The 23,220-nt window shown below is 43.5% G+C and overlaps 3 protein-coding genes across 4 annotated transcripts; 2 read left to right on the plus strand and 1 right to left on the minus strand.

Moving 5' to 3' along the window:
* Window positions 1-410: 410 nt before the first annotated feature.
* Window positions 411-7,778, minus strand: LOC135516350 (tapasin-related protein-like). Its single transcript, XM_064940602.1, has 7 exons — window positions 7,633-7,778; window positions 6,449-6,625; window positions 4,722-4,997; window positions 3,075-3,407; window positions 2,570-2,878; window positions 2,267-2,335; window positions 411-2,109 (listed from the first exon to the last, which is right to left on the minus strand). The coding sequence occupies exons 1-7, from the start codon at window positions 7,673-7,675 to the stop codon at window positions 2,084-2,086; spliced, it is 1,233 nt and encodes a 410-aa protein (XP_064796674.1). The 5' UTR covers window positions 7,676-7,778; the 3' UTR covers window positions 411-2,083.
* A 9-nt stretch (window positions 7,779-7,787) lies between these two features.
* Window positions 7,788-14,542, plus strand: LOC135516352 (tRNA methyltransferase 10 homolog A-like). Its single transcript, XM_064940606.1, has 7 exons — window positions 7,788-8,265; window positions 10,812-10,977; window positions 11,174-11,245; window positions 11,360-11,434; window positions 11,938-12,087; window positions 12,503-12,608; window positions 14,019-14,542. Exons 1-7 carry the CDS (start codon window positions 8,093-8,095, stop codon window positions 14,207-14,209), a joined length of 933 nt encoding a protein of 310 aa, XP_064796678.1. The 5' UTR covers window positions 7,788-8,092; the 3' UTR covers window positions 14,210-14,542.
* A 145-nt stretch (window positions 14,543-14,687) lies between these two features.
* Window positions 14,688-22,455, plus strand: spata6l (spermatogenesis associated 6-like). Of its 2 annotated transcripts, XM_064940604.1 has the most exons (11): window positions 14,688-15,014; window positions 15,485-15,622; window positions 15,943-15,991; window positions 16,276-16,317; window positions 16,798-16,922; window positions 17,164-17,259; window positions 17,512-17,730; window positions 20,625-20,878; window positions 21,019-21,112; window positions 21,721-21,819; window positions 22,097-22,455. In XM_064940604.1, exons 1-10 carry the CDS (start codon window positions 14,967-14,969, stop codon window positions 21,790-21,792), a joined length of 1,137 nt encoding a protein of 378 aa, XP_064796676.1. In that variant the 5' UTR covers window positions 14,688-14,966; the 3' UTR covers window positions 21,793-21,819; window positions 22,097-22,455. The 2 variants fall into 2 exon arrangements, with proteins under 2 accessions (XP_064796676.1, XP_064796677.1); XM_064940605.1 differs by lacking the exon at window positions 14,688-15,014 and having other exon boundaries at window positions 15,555-15,622; window positions 15,926-15,991.
* Window positions 22,456-23,220: the final 765 nt, after the last annotated feature.

A 23,220-nucleotide genomic window follows, 5' to 3' on the forward strand; every position in this document is an offset into this window, starting at 1 on the left:
ATATGTCATTGGATGAGGTAATGTTTTGGTAATATGAAGTACCAAGAACGAGAAGTAGAACCTTGTCTTAGAGAGCAAACTGAACAATAATTTATAGCTAATGCTGTCTGGTGTCGTGTCTTTATTATCATTAAATTGAAGACTTAGTTTTTATCAAAGATTCCTGTAATTAGTATTACGCTATTAAACTGAATAATCATGTAACTGTAATTAACTAGGAAGTCGGGCACCAAGGAAAGTATTCAGATTACAAAGTTATAATTTCCCAATATAACCTTTCAGATATTTTCATATCTGATCAATAGTCTTCTGATTAATGATTTATTTATTTTAACTCACATTAGTCTCATTCCAAACGTCGTAAATTGTTGGTTATCTGCACAAACCCAGTCTTCACTATGAGTCATCCATACATCAATTGTCTTAATTTATTTATTACTAAGTAATTCACAGAAATGCATAAACAAACAAACATGGTAAATGTGGTTACATGAAATTATAGGAAAATGTGCTCTAGTGGGCTGAACCGGCATGGCGGCTTGTTAGACAAAGGAGAAGTGGGGGTCGACTAAGAAGTCACTACAGAGTTAATAATTATAACAATTAAAATGCTAATCCTTTACACATGAACACTCACTCTTTCGGGAACAATTGCAATGAATCAATATATTTATGCTCAGTGTGTCGTCTTGATCGCTGGTGAAAAGTCTTTATTTTGTAGAATTGTCCGTCTCTCTCCCTCTGTCTTGGTTAGAGGGGATAGTTCAAAGTGACATTCGTTATAGATGGATGTTTCGGCGGTTGTCGTTCTTCGCGTTCAATGATACCGAATTCCTAGCTGCAGACTAGTAATTAATATCAAAGACTTGTTCTCATTCTGTCGGTATCGATAGTCTAAGAGTTTAACCACGTGGTATGGTTAAAAGATTCAGCAATGGTCTGCAACCTTTAGCCATCTCATAATTGAGGTAAGCTCGGTCTGGGGATAATTTCTCAAAGTTGGGTATTATTCAGAATGGCAGAAAAGGGCTGTCCCAGGATGTCTGACCCTAACTAGGCTCAGGAGCGGTCCTCTGATTTAGTTCAAATCCAATTCCCTTTTTGAGTTTTCCTTCTTTAAACAGTCCAAAATCACATTGTAAAATTGTGTAAACAGTATCATACTCACTCATTCATCTTATACAACAATTCGATGTAAACCTTATATCTGGGGCTATTATATAAACAGTGTTATGTTAATGTGGCCACACCGTCTCCCATGAGCTTCCCAAGTTGTGACAAACGGACCAGTTCGTAGCTGGATTCTTCACCGATCTTTTACACTTTCTCCGGAACATGAAATTTGTTCGTACCTCAAGTTCTGTGAGGTGGAAGGATTTCCTTTGTCTCCATGAAAAACTACTCTCTATAACTGTGTGCCCATGAGGTCTTCTCAATAATTTACGACCTCTGACCACAGCAGCCTAGATGAAGGAGGCAAGGGGGAGGCAGGGAGAGGGGGATGGGCTTGCTATACCCAAAGAGGCCAACGTCATGACACTGGCTATGGGATACTCCTCTCTCAAGTAAAAGTCTTCCGTTGTGCAGTTTTCCTAAGACCTGTGGTTCATCATTGTGAGTTGAGAGGGGTGGATCTTTGGTATAAAAGATCTCAGTTGCCATTATGTTGACAATCTCAGAATTCATTTATAGGCACTGAATTGACCTGAGAGTCAAAGGGCTATGGTGAAGCTCATATTATTAAAAGATTAAGTTTAAAGTATAACTCTGACTTGTGTGTGGTTTGTAAACTCTCCTTTCACTTAGTAATACAGGAAATTACCACGACACTATTTGCTTGACATTATGATAAAGTCAAAAGAAATCAGCCTCAGAAAAAGACCTCCATTTTTTTTGTAGACCTCCACATGTCTGGTTCATCCTTGGGAGCAATTTCCAAATGCCTGAAGGTACCATAGGATCACTCAACCGTCATGCCTCTCAGGAAGCTTACCAGAAACATTTGACCCACTGAGCAGCAAAAGGGGGACAAGGAGGTGGAGACTTTGTTTCGTCTTTCTTTTATCGTCTTTGTACTGTCTTGTTAAAAATAACGCCGTCTTGTTACTGCTGTGAAAGAAAATAATTTGTCCTCACAGTTAATCAACACTAATTCATTGAACAAGTTTACAGGTTAAAGAAACCAAAAGGATATTTTATAATTTGAGTGAACTATCAGTCATTCTAGCAGTGACTCAATGATTATGTCCACAGAGTAGAAACTCACCTATGAAAATTATTACAAAAATCAGGCATACCAGTCCAGGCAAAGTCAGATGAATCCAAGTCCAACAGCCTGATAAGATTCATCACAGGTTAAATATAATATAGTATTACATTCACACAGAGGATCTACTCCTAACATTTGAACAGAAATGTCCTGTAAAAACCTGCTCTGTTTAAGTCATCTGTAGGTGTCTTCTAACTAGGCTGTTTTCTGACCATCTTTTGCTTTTACTTATTTTGCATCACTTTGTGACTGGTGCTGATGTATAGGACTTTATACATTGGATTGATTGATTGATCTCACCTGGGCCGATAATGCTCTTGTAGATGTACAGACCTTGCAGGGAGACGTGTGACACTCTACAGGAATATATTGCGCACCCCGAGTCCTGAGGGGAGGGCCGCAGCCGGACGAAGGCTGCCACAGAGTGAGTATTGTCATGATGTTGGAGGTGACTAGAGTGCAAGATGTTCCCCAGCTTCTCAGGCCGTTGACCACTGCTCGTCTCCTTGAAAAGGTCAATCTCCACATCCAGGGGGTAAAAGCCATTAGCCTCACACACTATGCTGGGGATCTGCTCCTCCTTTGTGATCAAGGAAACATCAGGAGGCTCTGAGGGAGGAGAAGAGAACACAAAAGACGGGCATCTAGTGTCTGCCATGCACGCGCGTGATTATTTAAAGTTGCACTTCCTCATGTCATTAAGACATTTTCAATGATTTCAATTCACTTCCTGATTTGACTGAATTGAAAACTAAATTGACCCCAACACAGTGAGCTGCCTCCCTCATACCCCCAGAGGTCTCACCTATGATGTGCAGAGCGATGTCCACACTCCCGTTGAGTGGGGGTACGCGGACGGAACACACGTACGTCCCCTCACTGCTCACCTTGGTGATGGGCACAGTCAGGGAGGCATCCCCCCCGGCAATGCCCTTCACTGCCACCCCGCTGCCCTCTGTCTGACCTGAGCGGCTGGAGTAGCTGAACAGCTTGGTCCGGCGCCCTCCGCGCCGCTGAAAATGCCACTCGACTGTAAGCTGAGGGACCTTGTGGTCCACGGCAAACTGACAGTGCAGGGTCGTCTCTTTCTGCAGGCCCACCCGCACGGATGGAGAGCGGGTCATAAGCACCATCACAGCTACATAACGACAGGCCACAGGGAGAGTGTGAGGAAGGTAAGGGCAATAGAGGAGAGGTACACAGACAGATCTTATGTTGGACCACTGCCATACATACCTGTATAAAATCATAAGAGTATATGTTAAAGTGTATGCTGTATTTGTATTTACACTGCTCAATAAATAAAGGGAACACTTAAACAACACAATGTAACTCCAAGTCAATCACACTTCTGTGAAATCAAACTGTCCACTTAGGAAGCAACACTGATTGACAATAAATTTCACATGCTGTTGTGCAAATGGAATAGACAACAGGTGTCTAGTGTCCAGAGCATGGTGGCATGACCAGGAGACAGGCCAGTACATCAGGAGACGTGGAGGAGGCCGTAGGAGGGCAACAACCCAGCAGCAGGACCGCTACCTCCGCCTTTGTGCAAGGAGGAGCACTGCCAGAGCCCTGCAAAATGACCTCCAGCAGGCCACAAATGTGACAGACGTGACAGAGTCTGGAGACGCCGTGGAGAACGTTCTGCTGCTTGCAACATCCTCCAGCATGACCGGTTTGGCGGTGGGTCAATCATAGTGTGGGGTGGCATTTCTTTGGGGGGCTGCACAGCCCTCCATGTGCTTGCAAGAGGTAGCCTGACTGCCATTAGGTACCGAGATGAGATCCTCAGACCCCTTGTGAGACCATATGCTGGTGCGGTTGGCCCTGGATTCCTCCTAATGCAAGACAATGCTAGACCTCGTGTGGCTGGAGTGTGTCAGCAGTTCCTGCAAGAGGAAGGCATTGATGCTATGGACAGGCCGGTCCGTTCCTCAGACCTGAATCCAATTGAGCACATCTGGAACATCATGTCTCGCTCCATCCACCGATGCCACGTTGCACCACAGACTGTCCAGGAGTTGGCGGATACTTTAGTCCAGGTCTGGGAGGAGATCCCTCAGGACACCATCCGCCACCTCATCAGGAGCATGCCCAGGTGTTGTAGGGAGGTCATACAGGCACGTGGAGGCCACACACACTTCTGAGCCTCATTTTGACTTGTTTTAAGGACATTACATCAAAGTTGGATCAGCCTGTAGTGTGGTTTTCCACTTTCATTTTGAGTGTGATTCCAGATCCAGACCTCCATGGGTTGATACATTTGATTTCCATTGATAATTTTATGTGATTTTGTTGTCAGCACATTCAACTATGTAAAGAAAAAAGTATTTAACAAGAATATTTAATTCATTCAGATCTAGGATGTGTTATTTTAGTGTTCCCTTTATTTTTTTGAGCAGTGTATGTCCACAATACAAAAGAAATCCATTGGTCTGCACCATACCTGAGGCGCTTATTTTTTCTTTAACTCCGATGGTGAGCCAGCTGAAGAAGTCTGGCTGGTGGGCCGACATGGTCGTGGCCGGGGTGACTCTGAGGAAGGTGGTGATGTTGAAGAGGCCTGCGGTGTGCCGCAGTGTGCAGGTGAACCAGATGTCGTGCCCCGTTCCTCCCAGGCTTGGCCAGCGCACACGGCTCATTCCTTTGCTGTACCTGTGGATGTCACACTGCAGTCGATCCACCGGACCCTCCACAAACTTCCTCATATCCACCTTAGATGCTGGGGAAGATACATCTGGGTTAGAATTCCAACAAACACAAGTAGCAGAAAAACAATGACTTTGTATCAAAGTTGTTTCTCTTACTCAGAGTTGTTGTGGTAGAAAATGTGTGGATAATCCCAGAGCCCTACACTCTTTGAAAAAGGGATCCAAAAGGGTTATTTGGCCGATAAAGCCAACGATAAAGGCTTTCGCTCCTTTTCCCCCCGCTGTTGGCATTAGGTGCAATTGATTCAGACGACCTGCACACCGGGTAAGCAACATGTTCCCATTTTGAACCCTTTAATGTCACACCGGGTATGTGTGTCTAAATCGAGTGTGCCTACTGCGCTGGCCAATTCTTTGACAGTGTCTCTGTGGTCATGGTTTTAAATGTTTAATTCAGCACTGTCACTGTTTTTAATCAACACTATTACATAACAAACTATTCTCTGTACTTCCACTCATGCTACAATGTATGAGTAGCCAAGTGTATCCATAGCCCTGCGTTTTTACTATTATTAGCAGCTCACGTGTTTATTTTAATATCGAGGAATATTTCACATTCTCTTGTCAAAGGAAGGACAGAAATTTGTGCATGAGGCAGATGTGGTGCTACTCCAGTTGCCATTGGTTGGAAGACGGTGTCCCGCCGCTCTGTTCAGTCTCACCGGAGGCCTCTCCTTAAACTAATGGCGTGTTCATAAAAACTGGAAACTCAGAAATGTCAGATTTCAGTGTGTTCAAGACAACTGGGAAGTCGGGGAAAAAAAGTGATCCTACTGGGAAAAAATAGTTTTGAAAGGTCATCTAACTCGGAATTCAAGTTGGAACCTCGGGCATCTTTCATGAGCTCCGACTTTCCGACCTTGAAGATCACTGACGTCTAGATTTGACCCCCCCCCCAATCAGTCCAGTAAAATAAAAAGCTAATTATTTACATTTATGCTACGCAAGTGCTACAACGACTGATCTATTGTGTTATCAAAGCTTGAGTTTTGAAATATAATATGGTCTAAGAATAACAATAGTGGCAGGCCAGGCATAGAGCTAATATGCTGTGATCACGTATATTAGTCCTACAGCCCAAACATAATGCCTACAGAACAGTTTATAGGTTAATGTTATTTTGTTTAAAATAAAAAAATAAAAATCAGAGCAGTGATCTTGACTCCTCATAAAAGATTTGTGAACACTGCCATAGGACTAGGAGAACCCTTTTTGGTTCCAGATACAACTCTTTTGGCTTCTGTGTAGAACCCTTTGGGGAAAGGGTTCTAACTGGAACCAAAAAGGGTTCTTCAAAGGGTTATCCTATAGGGAAAGACACAGAAAAAAGGTGCTAAGAGTGTATAAACCATACCAATCGCTCTGGATAAACCCTAATGCAAAACACACAGCGTAATAGGTGGGTAAAGTAATGACAAAATAAACATAGTATTTGAGTTTAGGCTCCACGGATCTGACTCACCCGCAACAAGGAATGTGATTGAGTCAGACAACAAAGCGCTGTTCCCCGAGTTGTCAAACTGCAACACGGCATCTCTGTAGCTGTTATTACTTTCAATGTGTCCCTCAGCATTTGTCCATACATACTCATCTGTCAGTCGACAGCGCAGCCATTGCACCTGTAGGAATCCTAGCACACCTGGGAAGAATATAGAATGGTGCTGAGCGATTAAACGACATTTCATTTCGGTTGTTTTTTGTATGGTTAGTAAACAGGTAGGCCTAATTTACTAATTTACCGACGTTGGATTAATTACTTGAAATCCATTTAGATTTTTTGTTCAGCGCAGAAACGTAGTAATTAACCATAAAAAAAACATAATTCATTGCGGCAGTTTATTCCTGCTCAAACGGATCAGAGAGGAGAGAGGCGAAGCGAGAGGTTTCACTCTCGGCAAAATCTGTCCAAAATAAACCCAATAGGTTTCTACCTAGCTTGTCGCATGCCTTCCCTTCTTTGGGACAACGCCTCCCATTGTTAGGGCGGAGACATGAGCGTCTCGTCATTATTATTATAATCATGTTACTATATAATGATCTTTGGACGTAAGGTTAGCGATACACACAGACTGTCTGAAAGAGGAATGTACACAACACAACGATGAGAAGGACAGAGACAGTTCGTGAAAGTATGATTTATCTACTTTGAAGAACTAGTCAAATGATTTCTTTAGACAACTCTGCAGCATAATTAGGCAGACTAGCTAAATAGGATAACTACGGTATGGGGAGGACATGATAGATGGCCTGGCTGGGTGACTGTTACTGTCTGAGCAGAGTTGATTACTTTAAGGAATGACAAATAATAGGGTCACCAAAGAAAAACTGAGTAATATACACAAAATAAATACGGTATTATTTCATAGTCATTTCCTATTTTGCTATTGATGCCTACCCAATGTTTTGGCAATTGAATGTTCATTATTTTAATTTAAATGCTCTATTTTATAATGCATTTTATGTTTTTTTTAAATCGAAAACCATGATACATTTTTTTAAATAATCAACAAACCGACCTAAAAAAACAAACAGTAATCGCTCAACACTAATAGGGAGGTTGTGAACCGCCACAACAGGGATGAAAGATAGCATAAAGGGTAAACAGAAAATAATAATATTAATAACACAATATATGTTCTAATTTACCTGCATATGGAATTAAACAAAGGAGAACAGTGAAGATTTTCATGTTGTTCAATATCTCCTCTCTCGTTGCAACTGAAACAAGTTAAACTAGTTTTAGAAGTTTTACTTTCATTTCTACCACCATAGTGTGCATAGCATAGACAGATTGAACCTAGATCTTTGGCTAGCGGCAGAGCGTCATAAATTGTGCGACTTTGCGGAAGACGGTGAGGATACACTGTAGAACAACGGAAAAAGGTATATGTGGAATGGCCAGACTGACAGGGAACATTTAGCCAATGTATTATGTTTTTATACGGTAGTTAAAAAGATAAAACCATTAGTTAGCAAATGTGTGTGTGAATTATTATATGCATGTGGTTGGTAAGCTTTACTTTCCCAGTAGTACGTGCATTTGAACACTAGCTAGCTAGTAGGAGCGACAACCAGGCTGTTTGCAACAGAAGTAAAAACACGACCAATGTCCAGCGAATATTTAACACCGTCAAATGAGAAGAATGATGTTGCCAGTGCCACTGAGAATAAGGATGGACAGAGCAGTGCTAATAATGGAGAAACCGAGACTCTTTCAAAAAAACAGAGGAAGAAGCTTATGAGGCACCAGAAATGGGAGGAGGAGAGGAACCTTCGTAAGTAAGTAGCTAACTAGGTATACGTTACTGTTTTAAGTGTTAAGTAATGTTTTCAATAAAAACTTCCCCTGATGCATTCACTTAGGCTACTTCTTTGTGATTATGTACATAGTGACCAATTATTGACTTAACAGTAAAACATCATCATACTGCTTACAAAAATGAACAACAACAGAATTCAACTCTACATAGATTGCCACTATTGACTTATGGCAAGTTGTGCCTTGAAGCATGCTCACATGTTACATTTTTAATGTTGTTTTTCGTAAGCAGGAAGTGCCTAGTTGTGTATGATCATGTCGTATTGAAATTATCACAGAAATTTGCATCCTGTTGCACAAACTCCATAATGTTCTGGGACACTAAAAGTCCATGGTGAATAAGAGCACCTCCTCCCAGCTGCCCACTGCACTGAGGCTAGGAAACACTGTAACCACTGATAAATCCACGATAATTGAGAAATTCAATAAGCATTTTTCTACGGCAGGCCATGCTTTCCACCTGGCTACAACTACCCCGGTCAACAGATCTGCACCACCCACAGCAACTTGCCCAAGCCTCCCCCATTTCTCCTTCACCCAAATCCAGATAGCTGATGTTTTGAAAGAGCTGCAAAATCTTTACCCCTACAAATCAGCTGGGCTAGACAATCTGAACCCTTTCTTTCTAAGATTATCTGCTGCAATTGTTGCAACCCCCTGTTCAACCTCTTGTATCATCTGAGATTCCCAAAGATTGGAAAGCTGCCGTGGTCATCCCCCTCTTCAAAGGGGGAGACGCTCTAGACCAAAGGTGTTACAGACCTTTATCTATCCTACCCTGTTCTTCTAAGGTTTTTGAAAGCCAAGTTAACAAACAGATCACCGACCATTTCGAATCCCATGGTAACTTCTCTGCTATGCAATCGGGTTTCTGAGCTGGTCATGGGTGCACCTCAGCCACGCTCAGCCACGCTCAAGGTCCTAAACGATATCATAACCGCCATCGATAATAGACAATACTGTGCAGCTGTATTCATCAACCTGGCCAAGGCTTTCGGCTCTGTCAATCACCATATTCTTATCGGCAGACTCAACAGCCTTGGTTTCTCAAATGACTGCCTCCCCTGGTTCACCAACTATTTCTCAGAGTTCAGTGTGTCAAATCAGAGGGCCTGTTGTCCGGACCTCTGGCAGTCTCTATGGGGGTGCCACAGGATTCAATTCTCGGGCCGACTCTTCTCTCTGTATACATCAATGATGTCGCTCTTGTTGCTGGTGATCCTCTGATCCACCTCTACGCAGACTACACCATTCTGAATACTTCTTTGGACACTGTGTTAACTAACCTCCAGACGAGCTTCAATGCCATACAACTCTCATTCCGTGGCCTCCAACTGCTCTTAAATGCAAGTAAAACTAAATGCATGCTCTTCAACCGATCACTGCCCACACCTGCCCGCCTGTCCAGCATCACTACTCTGGACGGTTTTGACTTAGAATATGTGGACAATTACAAATACCTAGGTGTCTGGTTAGACTGTAAACTCTCCTTCCAGACTCCCATTAAGCATCTCCAATCCAACATTTACAAATAGGTTTCCTATTTCTTAACAAAGAATCCTTCACTCATGCTGCCATACATACCCTCTTAAAACTGACCATCCTACCGATCCTTGACTTCGGCGATGTCATTTACAAAATGGCCTCCAACACTCTACTCAGCAAATTGGATGCAGTCTATCAGTGCCATCTGTTTTGTCACCAAAGCCTCATTCTATCCACAACTGCGACTTGTATGCTCTCTTTGGCTGGCCCTCGCTTCATATTCATTGCCAAACCCACTGGCTCCAGGTCATCTATAAGTCTATGCTAGGTAAAGCTCCACCTTATCTCAGCTCACTGGTCACCATAGCATCCCCCACCCGTAGCATGCGCTCCAGCAGCTTTATATTTCACTGGTCACCCCCAAAGCCAATTCCTGCCTTTCCTTCCAGTTCTCTGCTGCCAATGACTGGAATGAATTGTAAAAATCACTGAAGCTGGAGAATCATATCTCCCTCACTAACTTTAAGCACCATCTGTCAGAGCAGCTCACAGATCATTGCACCTGTACATAACCCATCTGTAAATTGACCATCCATCTACCTCATCCCCACATTGTCCCCCCCTCTTTGCACCCCAGTATCTCTACTTGCACATTCCTCTTCTGCACATCTATCACTCCAGTGCTTAATTTCTAAATTATAAGTAGTTCGCCACTACGGCCTATTTATTGCCTTACCTCCCTAATCTCACTTCATTTGCACACATTGTGTGTATATATATATATATATATATTTTTTTTTTTCTATTGTGTTATTGACTGTACTTTTTGTTTATTCCATGTGTAAAGCTGTTTGTGTCGCACTGCTTTGCTTTATCTTGGCCGGGTCGCAGTTGTAAATGAGAATTTGTTCTCAACTGGCCTGCCTGGGTAAATAAAGGTGAAATAAAAATAGTCTGATCTTTTATAGTGTCATGAAATCCTTCCATTTGAATAACTTTTTGTTTTTGATGTGCTACCCAGGCAGAAGCGAAAGGAGAAGAGGCAGAAGAGGAGCCTTGATAGGAAGAACCAGGGGGAGGAGGGAGGGGAGTTTGTGGGCCGGAAGCGTTTGAGGAAAGAGGTGACACCCAGTAGCCCCCTGAGACTGGTGATAGACTGCAGCTTCGACAACCTCATGATGTTTAAGGTAGGCTGTCAGGGCCCCTGTGGTCAGTAGGGCACAATTTTGTGGAATGTCCTGATAGAAAAATCTTATGTAGAACAGACATTAATCTCAGACATGTAAAGAATCATGACATTTCTGTTTGTCTGCAACGTTCCATGTAAATACAAGAAAGGCACAGTATTGAATCCTGCGTTTATGTATTGTCTCCCCTGTGTAGGATGTTAGGAAGCTCCATAAACAAATCCAGAGATGTTATTCAGTTAACCGACGAGCGGCGCACCCTGTTCAGGTCAGTCTACCTGCCCCACAGGACATTGCCATCATCGTCATCCCCTGCAGCATCAACCTCCACTGAAATCAAGTGATTCAAGACTCAAGTGGTGTATTTTCTCTCTTCTCCTAGTTTTATTTAACCAGCCTTGGTGGACAGCTGAAGCAAAACATGGATAAGACTGATGAAGGATGGGTTAACTGGAAGGTGAGTGTACAAAGTCTGTTAGTTTGAATACGCAGACAGGCAATGCATGTTGAAATGACCAAGGGAAATGCAGAGCGGTGTGTTTTTCACAGGTACGCTGCGCGTGATGCACTGCGTTTGCGTATATACCGATAGCGAGTAATGTAATCCTCAATGTCAAGTGAGAGTTTCCATATTTAAACTTCTGGTGAAAGGTAGGCAAGAATCTTGTCTAGTGGGACCACATATCTAGTCTGTGTTTTGAGCTGGGTGCAACTGAATGCATTCACAAGTCAACGCCTCTCCCAAACACATTCCATCAGATGCCAACCCATTATATTTGGGGGGCAATTTAACCCATTTGAATATCCCACTACTGAGGGATGTAATCTGGTTATTAAAGAGACCTGTATAACTGGAGGAAGAGTAAGGTGTCATTTGGCCGTAGGACTTCTATAGGTGAAGAGGGAAAGACTGCAAATTACATCAACACCTGGTACCTTCTGTGTGTGTGTCCGGGGCAGGATATAACGGTCAAATCAGAGGCGTACCATGAGGTGGTGGTCAAGGAGGAGCTGGTGTACTTGACCTCTGACTCTCCCAATGTGCTGACAGAGCTGGATGAAACCAAGGCCTATGTCATCGGAGGCCTGGTGGACCACAACCACCACAAGGTCTGTACCACAATTACCTAGAATATTTAGAAGACATGTTCGATTGCCACAGGACACCAAAAATATAAATATTTTTATTTTACTAGGCAAGTCAGTTAAGAACAAATTCTTATTTTCAATGATGGCCTAGGAACAGTGGGTTAACTGCCTGTTCAGGGGCAGAACAACAGATTTGTACCTTGTCAGCTCAAGGATTCGAACTTGTAACCTTTCGGTTACTAGTCCAACACTCTAAGCACTAGGCTACCCTGCCAATCTAACAGATTGGGTGTGTTGACCAGGAAGTCAAGACGTCCAGTTCCAAATCGCCCCTCTACCCCTAGACACTTTGCGTAGATCTGAGACCATTAAATGGAGCCCTCTTCAGGTCCCATGTTTCTCAGTTGTTGGACTGACCTTTAACCTTGTCCTATAGGGCATCACCTTTAAACGGGCTCAGGAGCTGGGGATTGACCACGCACAGCTCCCACTGAACAGCTTTGTCAAGATGAATAGCCGCAAAGTGCTGGCGGTCAACCACGGTGAGAAACTATCCTAATGATTTACCCGTCAAGATATGACACCAACTCCATTTACTGTGGCCTAGTCATGTGGTATTGACCCTTATGAAATGATTTTTTACAGAGCATTAGTGGTCCACTACATGACCAAAAGTATGTGGACACCTGCTCATCAAACATCTCATTCCAAAATCATGGACAATAATAAGTTGGTCCCCCCTTTTGCTGCGATAACAGCCTCCACACGTCTGGGAAGGCTTTCCACCAGATGTTGAAACATTGCTGCAGAGGCTTTCTTCCATTCAGCCACAATCGCATTTGTGAGGTCAAGCACTGATGTTGGGCGATAAGGTCGGGCAAGTAGTCTACTTTCCTATTCATCCCAAAGGTGTTCGATGGGGTTGAGGTCAGGGCTCTGCGCAGGCCAGTCAAATTCTTCCACACCGTTCTAAAACCATTTCTGTAAGGACCTCGCTCTCTGCATGGGGGTATTGTCATGCTGAAACAGGAAAGGGCCTTCCCCAAACTGTTGCCACCAAGTTGGAAGTACAGAATCATCTGGAATATCAGTGTATTCTGTAGCTTTAAGATTTCCCTTCACTGGAACTAAGGGGCCTAGCCCAAACCACGAAGGACAGCCCCAGAGCATTATTCCTCCTCCACCAAACTTTACAGTTGGCAAAAATGCATTCAGGCAGGTGGCGTTCTCCTGGCATCTGCCAAAGCATGATTGTGGGACTGCCAGATGGTGAAGCGTGATTTATCACTCCAGAGAACACATTTCCAGTGCTCCAGAGTTCAACGGAGGCGAGTCTTTACACCACTCCAGCCGACTCTTGGCATTGCGCATGGTGAAATTAGGCTTGTGTGTGGCTGTTCGGCCATGGAAACCCATTTCATAAAGCTCCCAACAAACCGTTCTTGTGCCAACGTTGCTTCCAGAGGAAGTTTGGAACTCGGTAGTGAGTGTTGCAACTGAGGACAGAGGATTTTTACCCGCTACGCGATTCAGCACTCAGTGGTCCCATTCTTTGAGCTTGTATGGCCTACCATTTCGCGGCTGAGCCGTTGTTGCTCTTTTACGTTTCCACTTTACAGTAACAGCGCTTAAAGTTGACCAGGTCGTCTCTAGCAGGGCAAAACATTTTATGAAACTGACTTGTTGGAAAGTTGGCATCCTATGACGGTGCCATGTTGAAAGTCAGAGCTTTTCAATAAGGCCATTCTACTGCCAATGTTTGTCTATGGTGATTGTATAGCTGTGTGCTCGATTTTATACACGTCAATAACGGGTGTGGCTGAAATGGCCAAATCCACTTATTTGAAAGGGTGTCCACATACTTCTGTATATGAAGTTTATGTGATAGAATGAATGTGCTCAGGATTTATTTTTATTTATGAATTTATAAGTGTTTGTGTTCCCTGGCACAGTGTTTGAGATCATACTGGTGTACCTGGAGAAAGGGAACTGGCAGGAAGCCTTCTTCACTGTCTTGCCTCTAAGGAAAGGGGCCATTCCCCTGGGCCAGGAGGGCATCGCCACGGAGGATGAGGAGGAATCTGACAGAGACGCAGAGACGGTCACACCGAACACAACGGGCAACGAACAGGACCAACAGTAGAACGTACAGGGATGACAGGACACACTGCAGTCGGAAGACGCCCCTAAATATGAGTGCAGCATAGCTGTGTCCTAATACGAATTATCGATTGCAAAATGGTTGATTTAGTGAGTTTTGTATTTATTTTGCCGAATTACAGATCTTTTTTTTTTTTTTAGTCAATGTTTTAATAATATAACATTTCTGTTTTCAGCTTTATTTAATGGAAGATATTGGAGTGCTTATATTAAGTGAACAAGTCGTACATATCTGCAGTTCTATGTTCTACCTTCAGACCTATTCTTGATGCTCTGCAGCAAGCCTTGTTTCATTAAAATGTAAAAAAAAAAAAAAATACTGACACAGCAGACTGGTATTACTGGAATAAAAATATTCTCCATATGTAAAAATGACTATTACAAAGGTCAGTCCCTGGATGGGAGACCAGATGCTGCTGGAAGTGGTGTTGGAGGGCCAGTAGGAGGCACTCTTTCCTCTGGTCTAAAAAAAATATCCCAATCTAAAATAAGGGTTAAAATAAAAGTAAGAAAGGGTTCAAATAAAATATTTGGTAATTCTACAGGAGAATCACTGCTCTACTAGTATACAGTAGTGCCTACTACCCTCTTGTGGCCAAGGAAAGATAACGCACCTAAAATAATTTGGTTAAAACCGGAAGTTTCAGACGCCATGGAAACACACGACGCTGACCTGTGCTGCTAAATGAATAGCTAGCTAGCATCAAACGAATAGCTTCACCATCAAACTGTTGAAATTAATGTCTCGGAAAGCAATGAAAGTGGTAGTTGACTTACAGTTTAGAGCGGTAAGACATTTTTGTTAATGCAACCAGCTAGCGACCTGCTTCCCAGGTAGTAGTTTACTTGTGGAGCGTCGTGTACAGTGGTGCATATAAATCTTGAGACTTAACTCAACTGTCTCTGTTCAAACACATGCATATCTAGCTAACTTTAGTATGTAAGCTTTCATGCAAAATATATACATAACATTAATTACATTCGGTGATATATTTGTGGGATCCACCCATTGTTTGATTTTGCCAGGCTATATAATTTTGATTTGCAGTTATTATGTAGCCTCGAGTGTATTGATACTACTGCCTATGCTATGAGGCCAGAGCTTTAATGGCACAACAGATGGTCATCATCGGAGAATTGTTGGTTCAAGCCACCATTTGGATCTTGCTTTGCAATCGCTACATGAAACATGGTGAACGCGTATTTGCAAAGCCGGTGTTGTTCATGACACCATAACCAGTTATTCATTACATTTCAGGTATCATGCCCTGGTGTGCATTTGCCAGCCAAGGATGACATCTACCTCAGTGTGTGCTTCATGAGCCAATACCGCAAGTCTGTGTGTCTCCCCCCTGTCTTCCCTCTCCTGTTTCGAGAGAAGATGAGATTTGAGAAAGTGGGTTAATGTGACGCGTCTTTTCCTGGTGATTCCAAACCAAGTATGGCCTAACCCCTCTCCTGACGAGCTATCGGGAGTGCAGGCTTTTGTTCTACCCCAGCTCTTGCAAAGTATAAACTAATCAGCTTTTCATCTGGGGGCTTGATTTGTTGACTTAGAGCAGGGCAGGAACAAAAGCCTAAATTCCCTGTAGCTCTCTTGGATGCCAGGAGGTTGACACCATGCAGCGGTTCTATAAACTAGTAACAGATCAATTCTAAAATGGGAATGAACAAGATTTTCTAAATGAGATTTGTTCAGTTTCTGTTCACATTCAGGTGTTCCACTATGCTGTTGACCCAGGAGATGTTGCAGAGATGCTGGAATGTATGTTATATTTGATATACCTGTTGGCCAGTGGAGGCTGGTGGGGGGAGCTATAGGAGGATGGGCTGATTGTAATGGCTGGAATGGAATAAATGGAACAGTATCAAACAGAAACCACGTTTGACTCTGTTCCATTAATTTCATTCCAGCCATTACGATGAGCCCGTCCTCCTATAGCTCCTTCCACCAGCCTCCACTGCTGTAGGCCTATTTGATTAATTTTGCTACTACAATGTTGTATGCTCATATTCAACGACTGTGTGTTTGCTTATTCCCCCCCCCAGATGAAACGGTCAAAGTTGAATTGGTACAGTTGATCCCCCCAGGTGCAGTAATCTTCAAAATGTTTAGAAATGACTTCGGTCAAAATTTGTAAGCTAAGTGTTTAACATGATACAGACACAGTCTAATACAGTGGTCCCCACCCCAGTCATCATGTACCCCCAACAGTACAGAAAACAGTACAGAAAAAAAACAGATAATTTGTCAACTAATCATCAGGCCCTCAATGAGTTAATTCAGGTGTTTTTTGTCCGGGGCTACAACAAAAATGTGTGCGGTTCGGGGTACTACAGGACCGGAGTTGGGAAGCACTGCCTAATACACCATAAGCAAGTAGATCATATCATAATATGCCATGTAGCAGCTGCTTGTTATCCAAAACAACTTGAAGTACATTGGGCGCATACATTTTAGTATACGTGACCCCTGCAAGAAAATTACCCCATGATCTTTGCGGTGTGTTCTTACTAACTAACTGAGCCACACAGGACTGCAGTGATTGACCTCTGTGTGCTTTGCTGCAGTGGGGGAGGCCCTGGCCTGCTTTGAGGAAGATGCCAGACGCTTCCTATTTCCAGAGCCCAAATTGGTTCCATCCTTCTCTGGAGTGGACAGAGAGGTTCTCATGACACGCTCCATTAGCTTCCCTGTAAGTAGGAGAGAGCTTACACCATCACTATGGAGAACCAGGCTGTAGTCCTGTTTCAGTGAGATGTATGAGACGGCGATGGTTCACTAGACACTGATTGATAGGTCCGATTAGGACAATACAGAGGCAGCGTACCTGCACAGAGAGGATACAATTTACGTTGATGCATTAAACTGCTCTTCAAACTAGTGATTTGGGCCAGTATCCATTCAAATGATCCACTCGCTCTCATCTTTCCCAGGGCATTGCTCCAAGGTTAGAGTTCTCCACCAGAACAACCATCAGTGAGTGCTCTGCGAACGCAGAGGTCAACAGCACCCATCTCAGGTTTCCAATGGTAATGCTTTCAGTCATTAGCACTCTCCATAGACTTCCACTTAATGTTAACGTTTCTCTATTAGCCTGTTCCCAGATCTTTTTGTGCTTTCGTAACTCCTATGGTCACCATGATATGGGACCAGGCTAACCCATTGTAGGCCAATGTGCAGGACTTTTTTTCAACCACTTATTCCCATTGGACCAAGGGCCAAGATTGAGAAACACTGAGCATATGGAATAATACTTTGCTCATTCACTCATTCGATCACAGAGGACAGTGGTGCCAAAGAAACGCACTAAAAGGTCCCGAAAGGTACACCGGAGAGGAGATTGGGACGGTGCCTGGCGGGCACCAGTGATGCCCAGATCACGCTCCCTCTCCCCGTGCAAAGCCAGCCAGATGGACGGTTGTCATGGAAACATGGGGCGGCTGGCACAGCTCAGTTTGGGTTCCAGCTGGGATATAGATGAGGAGTTTTTACCCCGTCATGTAAGTATATTTTACATCTAGTGGTGTGAGCTGTCATGGTGACAAATGACAGTACGACATCTGCTATGTCATGACAGCGAGTCAGCAACAAGTTCATACATAGTTGTATTTTGTGTGTGTGTGTGTCAAATCAAATTGTATTAGTCACATGCGCCGAATACAACAGATGTAGACCTTAAGTGAAATGCTTACTTACGAGCCCCTAACCAACAATGTAGTTAAAAAAAAATAGGGATAAGAATAAGAAATCAAAGTGACAAGTAATTAAAGAGCAGCGGTAAAATAACAATAGCGAGACTATATACCGGGTACCGGTACAGAGTCAATGTGCGGGTCCACCGGTTAGTTGAGGTAATATGTACATATAAGTAGAGTTATTAAAGTGTCTATGCATAGATGACAACAGAGTGGCAGTGGTGTAAAAGAGGGGGGCAATGTAAATAGTCTGGGTAGCCATTTGACTAGATGTTCAGGAGTCTTATGGCTTGGGGGTAGAAGCTGTTTTTAGAAGCTTGTTGGACCTAGACTCGGCTCTCCGGTACCACTTTCCATGCAGTAGCAGAGATAAGTCTATGAATAGAATGGCTGGAGTCTTTGACAATTTTTAGGGCCTTCCTCTGACACCGCCTGGTACAGAGGTCCTGGATGGCAGGAAGCTTGACCCCGGTGATGTACTGGGCTGTATGCACTACTCTCTGTAGTGTCTTGGAGGCTGAGTAGTTGCCATACCAGGCAGTGATGCAACCAGTCAGGATGCTCGCGATGGTGCAGCTGTAGAACCTTTTGAGGATCTGAGGACCCATGCCAAATCTTTTCAGTCTCCTGAGGAGGAATAGGTTTTGTCGTGCCCCCTTCACGACTCAACCTGTTCCACTACAGCCCGTCAATGAGAATGGGTGCATGCTCGGTCCACAATCATCTCCTTTGTCTTGATTGCGTTGAGGGAGAAGGTTGTTGTCCTGGCACCACACGGCCAGGTCTCTGACCTCCTATAGGCTGTCTTGTTGTTGATCAGGCCTACCACTATTGTGTCATCGGCAAACTTAATGGTGTTGGCGTCGTGCCTGGCTGTGCAGTCATGAGTGAACAAGGAGTACAGGAGGGGCCCCTGTGTTGAGGAGTTATTATTTTTATTTATTTTACCTTTATTTAACGAGGCAAGTCAGTTAAGAACAAGGAACAGTGGGTTAACTGCCTGTTCAGGGGCAGAACGACAGATTTGTACCTTGTCAGCTCGGGGATTTGAACTTGCAACCTTCCGGTTACTAGTCCAACGCTCTAACCACATTTCAGGCTTCAAACATAAAGATATAAAACTGTATTTTTTTGTGAAGAATCAACAACAAGTGGGACACAATCATGAAGTGGAACGACATTTATTGGATATTTCAAACTTTTTTAAGACTCCATCAGGTTGTCTTCCAGAATGGTCCTGTATTTGGCTCCATCCATCTTCCCATCAATTTTAACTATCTTCCCTGTCCCTGCTGAAGAAAAGCAGGCCCAAACCATGATGCTGCCACCACCATGTTTGACAGTGGGTATGGTGTATTCAGGGTGATGAGCTGTGTTGCTTTTATGCCAAACATAACGTTTTGCATTGTTGCCAAAAAGTTCAATTTTGGTTTCATCTGACCAGAGCACCTTCCACATGTTTGGTGTGTCTCCCAGGTGGCTCGTGGCAAACTTTAACACTTTTTATGGATATCTTTAAGAGATGGCTTTCTTGCCACTCTTCCATAAAGGCCAGATTTGTGCAATATACGACTGATTGTTGTCCTATGGACAGAGTCTCCCACCTCAGCTGTAGATCTCTGCAGTTCATCCAGAGTGATCATGGGCCTCTTGGCTGCATCTCTGATCAGTCTTCTCCTTGTATGAGCTGAAAGTTTAGAGGGACGGCCAGGTCTTGGTAGATTTGCAGTGGTCTGATACTCCTTCCATTTCAATTTTATTGCTTGCACAGTGCTCCTTGGGATGTTTACAGCTTGGGAAATCTTTTTGTATCCAAATCCGGCTTTAAACTTCTTCACAACAGTATCTCGGACCTGCCTGATGTGTTCCTTGTTCTTCATGATGCTCTCTGCGCTTTTAACAGACCTCTGAGTATCACAGTGCAGGTGCATTTATACGGAGACTTGATTACACACAGGTGGATTGTATTTATCATCATTAGTCATTTAGGTCAACATTGGATCATTCAGAGATCCTCACTGAACTTCTGGAGAGAGTTTGCTGCACTGAAAGTAAAGGGGCTGAATCATTTTGCACGCCCAATTTTTCAGTTTTTGATTTGTTAAAAAAGTTTGAAATATCCATTAAATGTCGTTCCACTTCATGATTGTGTCCCACTTGTGGTTGATTCTTCACAAAAAAATACAGTTTTATATCTTTATGTTTGAAGCCTGAAATGTGGCAAAAGGTCGCAAAGTTCAAGGGGGCCGAATACTTTCGCAAGGCACTGTGTGTGTGTGTGTGTGTGTGTGTGTGTGTGTGTGTGTGTGTGTGTATTAATGTATGTCATTATAGACAGCAGTTGGCAGAGAACAGCACTCTGTTATTTGAACTGAAGAATATTCCCAGGTGTGGTTTTATCTTCGACCCTACCCAGTCATGTGGCAATGATTCCCTGTACTGGGCATAACATCATTGAGATGATGACATTCACATTCAGTGGTGCAACTTTGTTGATGAAGGAAATAGGACATTGAACTCATCTCATCAATCCATCCACCTTTGGACACTAGCTCTAAATAAAACCAACCATTCATTCCGTTTGGAAAATGATAGGATCATTTCAGGCTTTGGACTCCCAACTGAATCAAATAGTTTTTATTTTATTTTACTGTTGTTTTTTTACCCCCTGCTTTGCTCTACTCTTCTCCTGTCCTTAGAAAAGCGATCCCTTGCTTGGGACTGGACACTCCCCTACACCCCACCTCTCCCCTGTCATGGCCAGACCCACCCTGATCAACGACTCCTCTCCTCGTCTCCCACAGTCCCTGTCCTCTGACACAGACAATCTCCTGGACTACCCACCAGGTCCAAGCCAACGGTGTTCACTGGTTAACATAGGGAGATCCTCTATCGCTACACCCAGCCATTCCATGCTTTGGCACTCCTACAGGGAAAGCTCGAGACAAAATGGGTATGTCGAGCTTACATGAATGATCTTGATGTAAGCTCTTGGCTCCTATAAGGAGCGTAATGCCATTAACAAATGTCCTCCATCTCAGTTGGTTCAGGCCTGACCCTGTCCTGATCCTTGTCTCTTATCTCTATGGACAGGTCACGCCCCAGCTCCCAGGGCATGTGGGAGGAGGTCCAACACCGCGTCCGAGGACTCCTTACCACCCCTAGAGCGGTGCACAGACTCGCCCATGTGAGTAAGACACGTCGCGTTCATCTGCAGTGGGTGCGTTGGAAACCATAACAACAATCACACCACAAATTTAACCTTGACAAGATTGAACAGTAACTTAAATTGACCAGTTACTGCCGTTTCCTGTCAGCTTCATCGAGCTTGCCTGGCACAATGGAAGCAATAGAAATAGTTGTAAAATGGCCAACCCCGCCCAGCTTCCTCTCCAGACAGACTAGAACGAAAGCTAAAAGTAGAGCCTAGTATTTGAACCCAGGGCTGCAGTCATGCCTGATCCCTACACTTTGTTTGGAAGCTAATGTTTTGACCATGTTATAACTTGCCTCATCCTCGGCTCACATCACCCTCATTCCAAAATAATTTTAGTATTAGCAATTCCCTAAAAGTTTTGTGACGTGTCTGGCTGCCGTAGATAGGGGAATAGACCAGATAGAAATGCAGAATCGGTCCATAGGGAACTGGAACTCCAGCAGAATGACAGAAAGTCATATTCAGACTCCACTGCTCCCTCTCCCCCTGACCCTCCTCTCTCTCTCTATCTCTCGCTCTCTCGCTCTCGTGTTGTGTATGTGTGAGAACTCAGTGCTAATGTATTGGTTGGTCCTCAGGGGGCCACAGACTCCGAGATAGACGAGGTGCTAGCCCGGAGGTCCATCTCCCCTAACCGATGCCCACCCTAGGGAGTCAGTGGGGAACGGCCTGGGAAGGTAAGAGGGAATAGTCAGATAGCCTCGCTGCACTGGCGTGTCACACTGTATTCAAACAAATCTCTTCTTCTTCCGAACATGAATTACCATGACAGTATGTGCATCACAATTATGATAACACAGTAGGATCCCCGGTCTTGATCTGCATTGGTATTGATCAATATTTGAATACCTTTACATTTCTGTACTGAATGACAGTAGAAGGCCCGTCTAGAAATATTTCAATCAAAGTTGACGTTCCAGGGATTTTGATTGGATTTACCTGCCTTATTTCCAGGGGTGCCGTTCACTCAACAACTTGAAGCTTTATCTTCTATACAACCAGTGAAGAAGCCAAAGTGTCCTGTTCATTTCGGCATTGATTTCATACGATAATGATGTCATAATTCACTCTGTGTGTGTTACGGTTGGCTGAAATTAAGTATTAAGGCGTACGGTGGCTATTGAAGAGAAGTGATTGACCAGAATTCAAAGCATCTCATTATATTAACGCTAATGTTATTAGTCATTTTGTATGTTTATTTATGGTATTGAATTGAGGCAGAAACCATAGAAATGTATGTCATTATAGTCGTGTTCTGTGGACATGGTCATTTTGTGTGAATAAATCGTTTTGTGTAATCTAACAAAAAGAAATCATGAATTTCTCACCCTATATTGAATGTACAGTATTTGAAAATATAAGTTATGGTACAGTAACATCATATTGTTACTCTTGGGTATGTTCAGGAGAGTGAAACCTGCAGATAGAACTGTAACGTGTAGAGCGGACTGGGTTGCCTATTCTCCATGACAAAGAAGAATATCTGCTCGACACAATGTATATCTATCTGAACGTTGTCATGTCGCACCTTCCTGAATGAGCCTCTGGCCTCTAGCCAGCAAACGGGCTGACTTTGTGGAGTCCTCGGGTGCGTCGGTGGAACGACATTAAAGGGGAATTATGGGTAGGTCGATAGTGCTCTTTGTGCTCTAACATCACTCAGGGGAAATAGCCGGTTAGGTGATTATATATTACTGCACTGACTGCCTACTTCAGGAACATTCTGTTCCATCACTGTGCCTTTCTAAGCTATGACCGTTCTATAGCTGGTCTAGAGGATCCAAAACCGCAACCTGTGGTATAATACAGTGACTGCAGTATTTCAAATGGTTTGCTAAGTCGTTCTTGTAGATAAAAACAAGGTTGTACAGTAACCAAAGGATGCACATCCAATGGTCAGATGCTGGACAGGGAGAAACAAGTAAATGAAAGCAGGAATGTCCACAACTCTAATTCTGCATTCTCAACCATTTCCAAAACTACTCAAAAAGAGAAACGCCCAAGTTATATTTTTCTTTATTAGCTTAAATCTAGTACATGTTGATTCATATACTGAAGTCATGTGAACTGTACACACT

This window comes from Oncorhynchus masou, chromosome 27 (genome assembly GCF_036934945.1).
Source record: "Oncorhynchus masou masou isolate Uvic2021 chromosome 27, UVic_Omas_1.1, whole genome shotgun sequence".
Taxonomy (NCBI): domain Eukaryota; kingdom Metazoa; phylum Chordata; class Actinopteri; order Salmoniformes; family Salmonidae; genus Oncorhynchus; species Oncorhynchus masou.

What these genes read in the sequence shown, in the direction of transcription:
- LOC135516350 (XM_064940602.1), bottom strand. Translation starts at nt 7,675, where the DNA reads ATGAAAATCTTCACTGTTCTCCTTTGTTTAATTCCATATGCAG. An exon ending in TTGTTTAATTCCATATGCAG is followed by an intron (nt 6,626 to 7,632) that starts GTAAATTAGAAC and finishes TATTCTTCCCAG; the next exon opens with GTGTGCTAGGATTCCTACAG. An exon ending in CAAGAGCATTATCGGCCCAG is followed by an intron (nt 2,336 to 2,569) that starts GTGAGATCAATC and finishes GAATCTTATCAG; the next exon opens with GCTGTTGGACTTGGATTCAT.
- LOC135516352 (XM_064940606.1), top strand. Translation starts at nt 8,093, where the DNA reads ATGTCCAGCGAATATTTAACACCGTCAAATGAGAAGAATGATGTTGCC. An exon ending in GAGGAGAGGAACCTTCGTAA is followed by an intron (nt 8,266 to 10,811) that starts GTAAGTAGCTAA and finishes TGTGCTACCCAG; the next exon opens with GCAGAAGCGAAAGGAGAAGA. An exon ending in ACAACCTCATGATGTTTAAG is followed by an intron (nt 10,978 to 11,173) that starts GTAGGCTGTCAG and finishes TCCCCTGTGTAG; the next exon opens with GATGTTAGGAAGCTCCATAA.
- spata6l (XM_064940604.1), top strand. Translation starts at nt 14,967, where the DNA reads ATGTCTCGGAAAGCAATGAAAGTGGTAGTTGACTTACAGTTTAGAGCG. An exon ending in GGTACAGTTGATCCCCCCAG is followed by an intron (nt 16,318 to 16,797) that starts GTGCAGTAATCT and finishes GCTTTGCTGCAG; the next exon opens with TGGGGGAGGCCCTGGCCTGC. An exon ending in AGGAGTTTTTACCCCGTCAT is followed by an intron (nt 17,731 to 20,624) that starts GTAAGTATATTT and finishes TCCTGTCCTTAG; the next exon opens with AAAAGCGATCCCTTGCTTGG.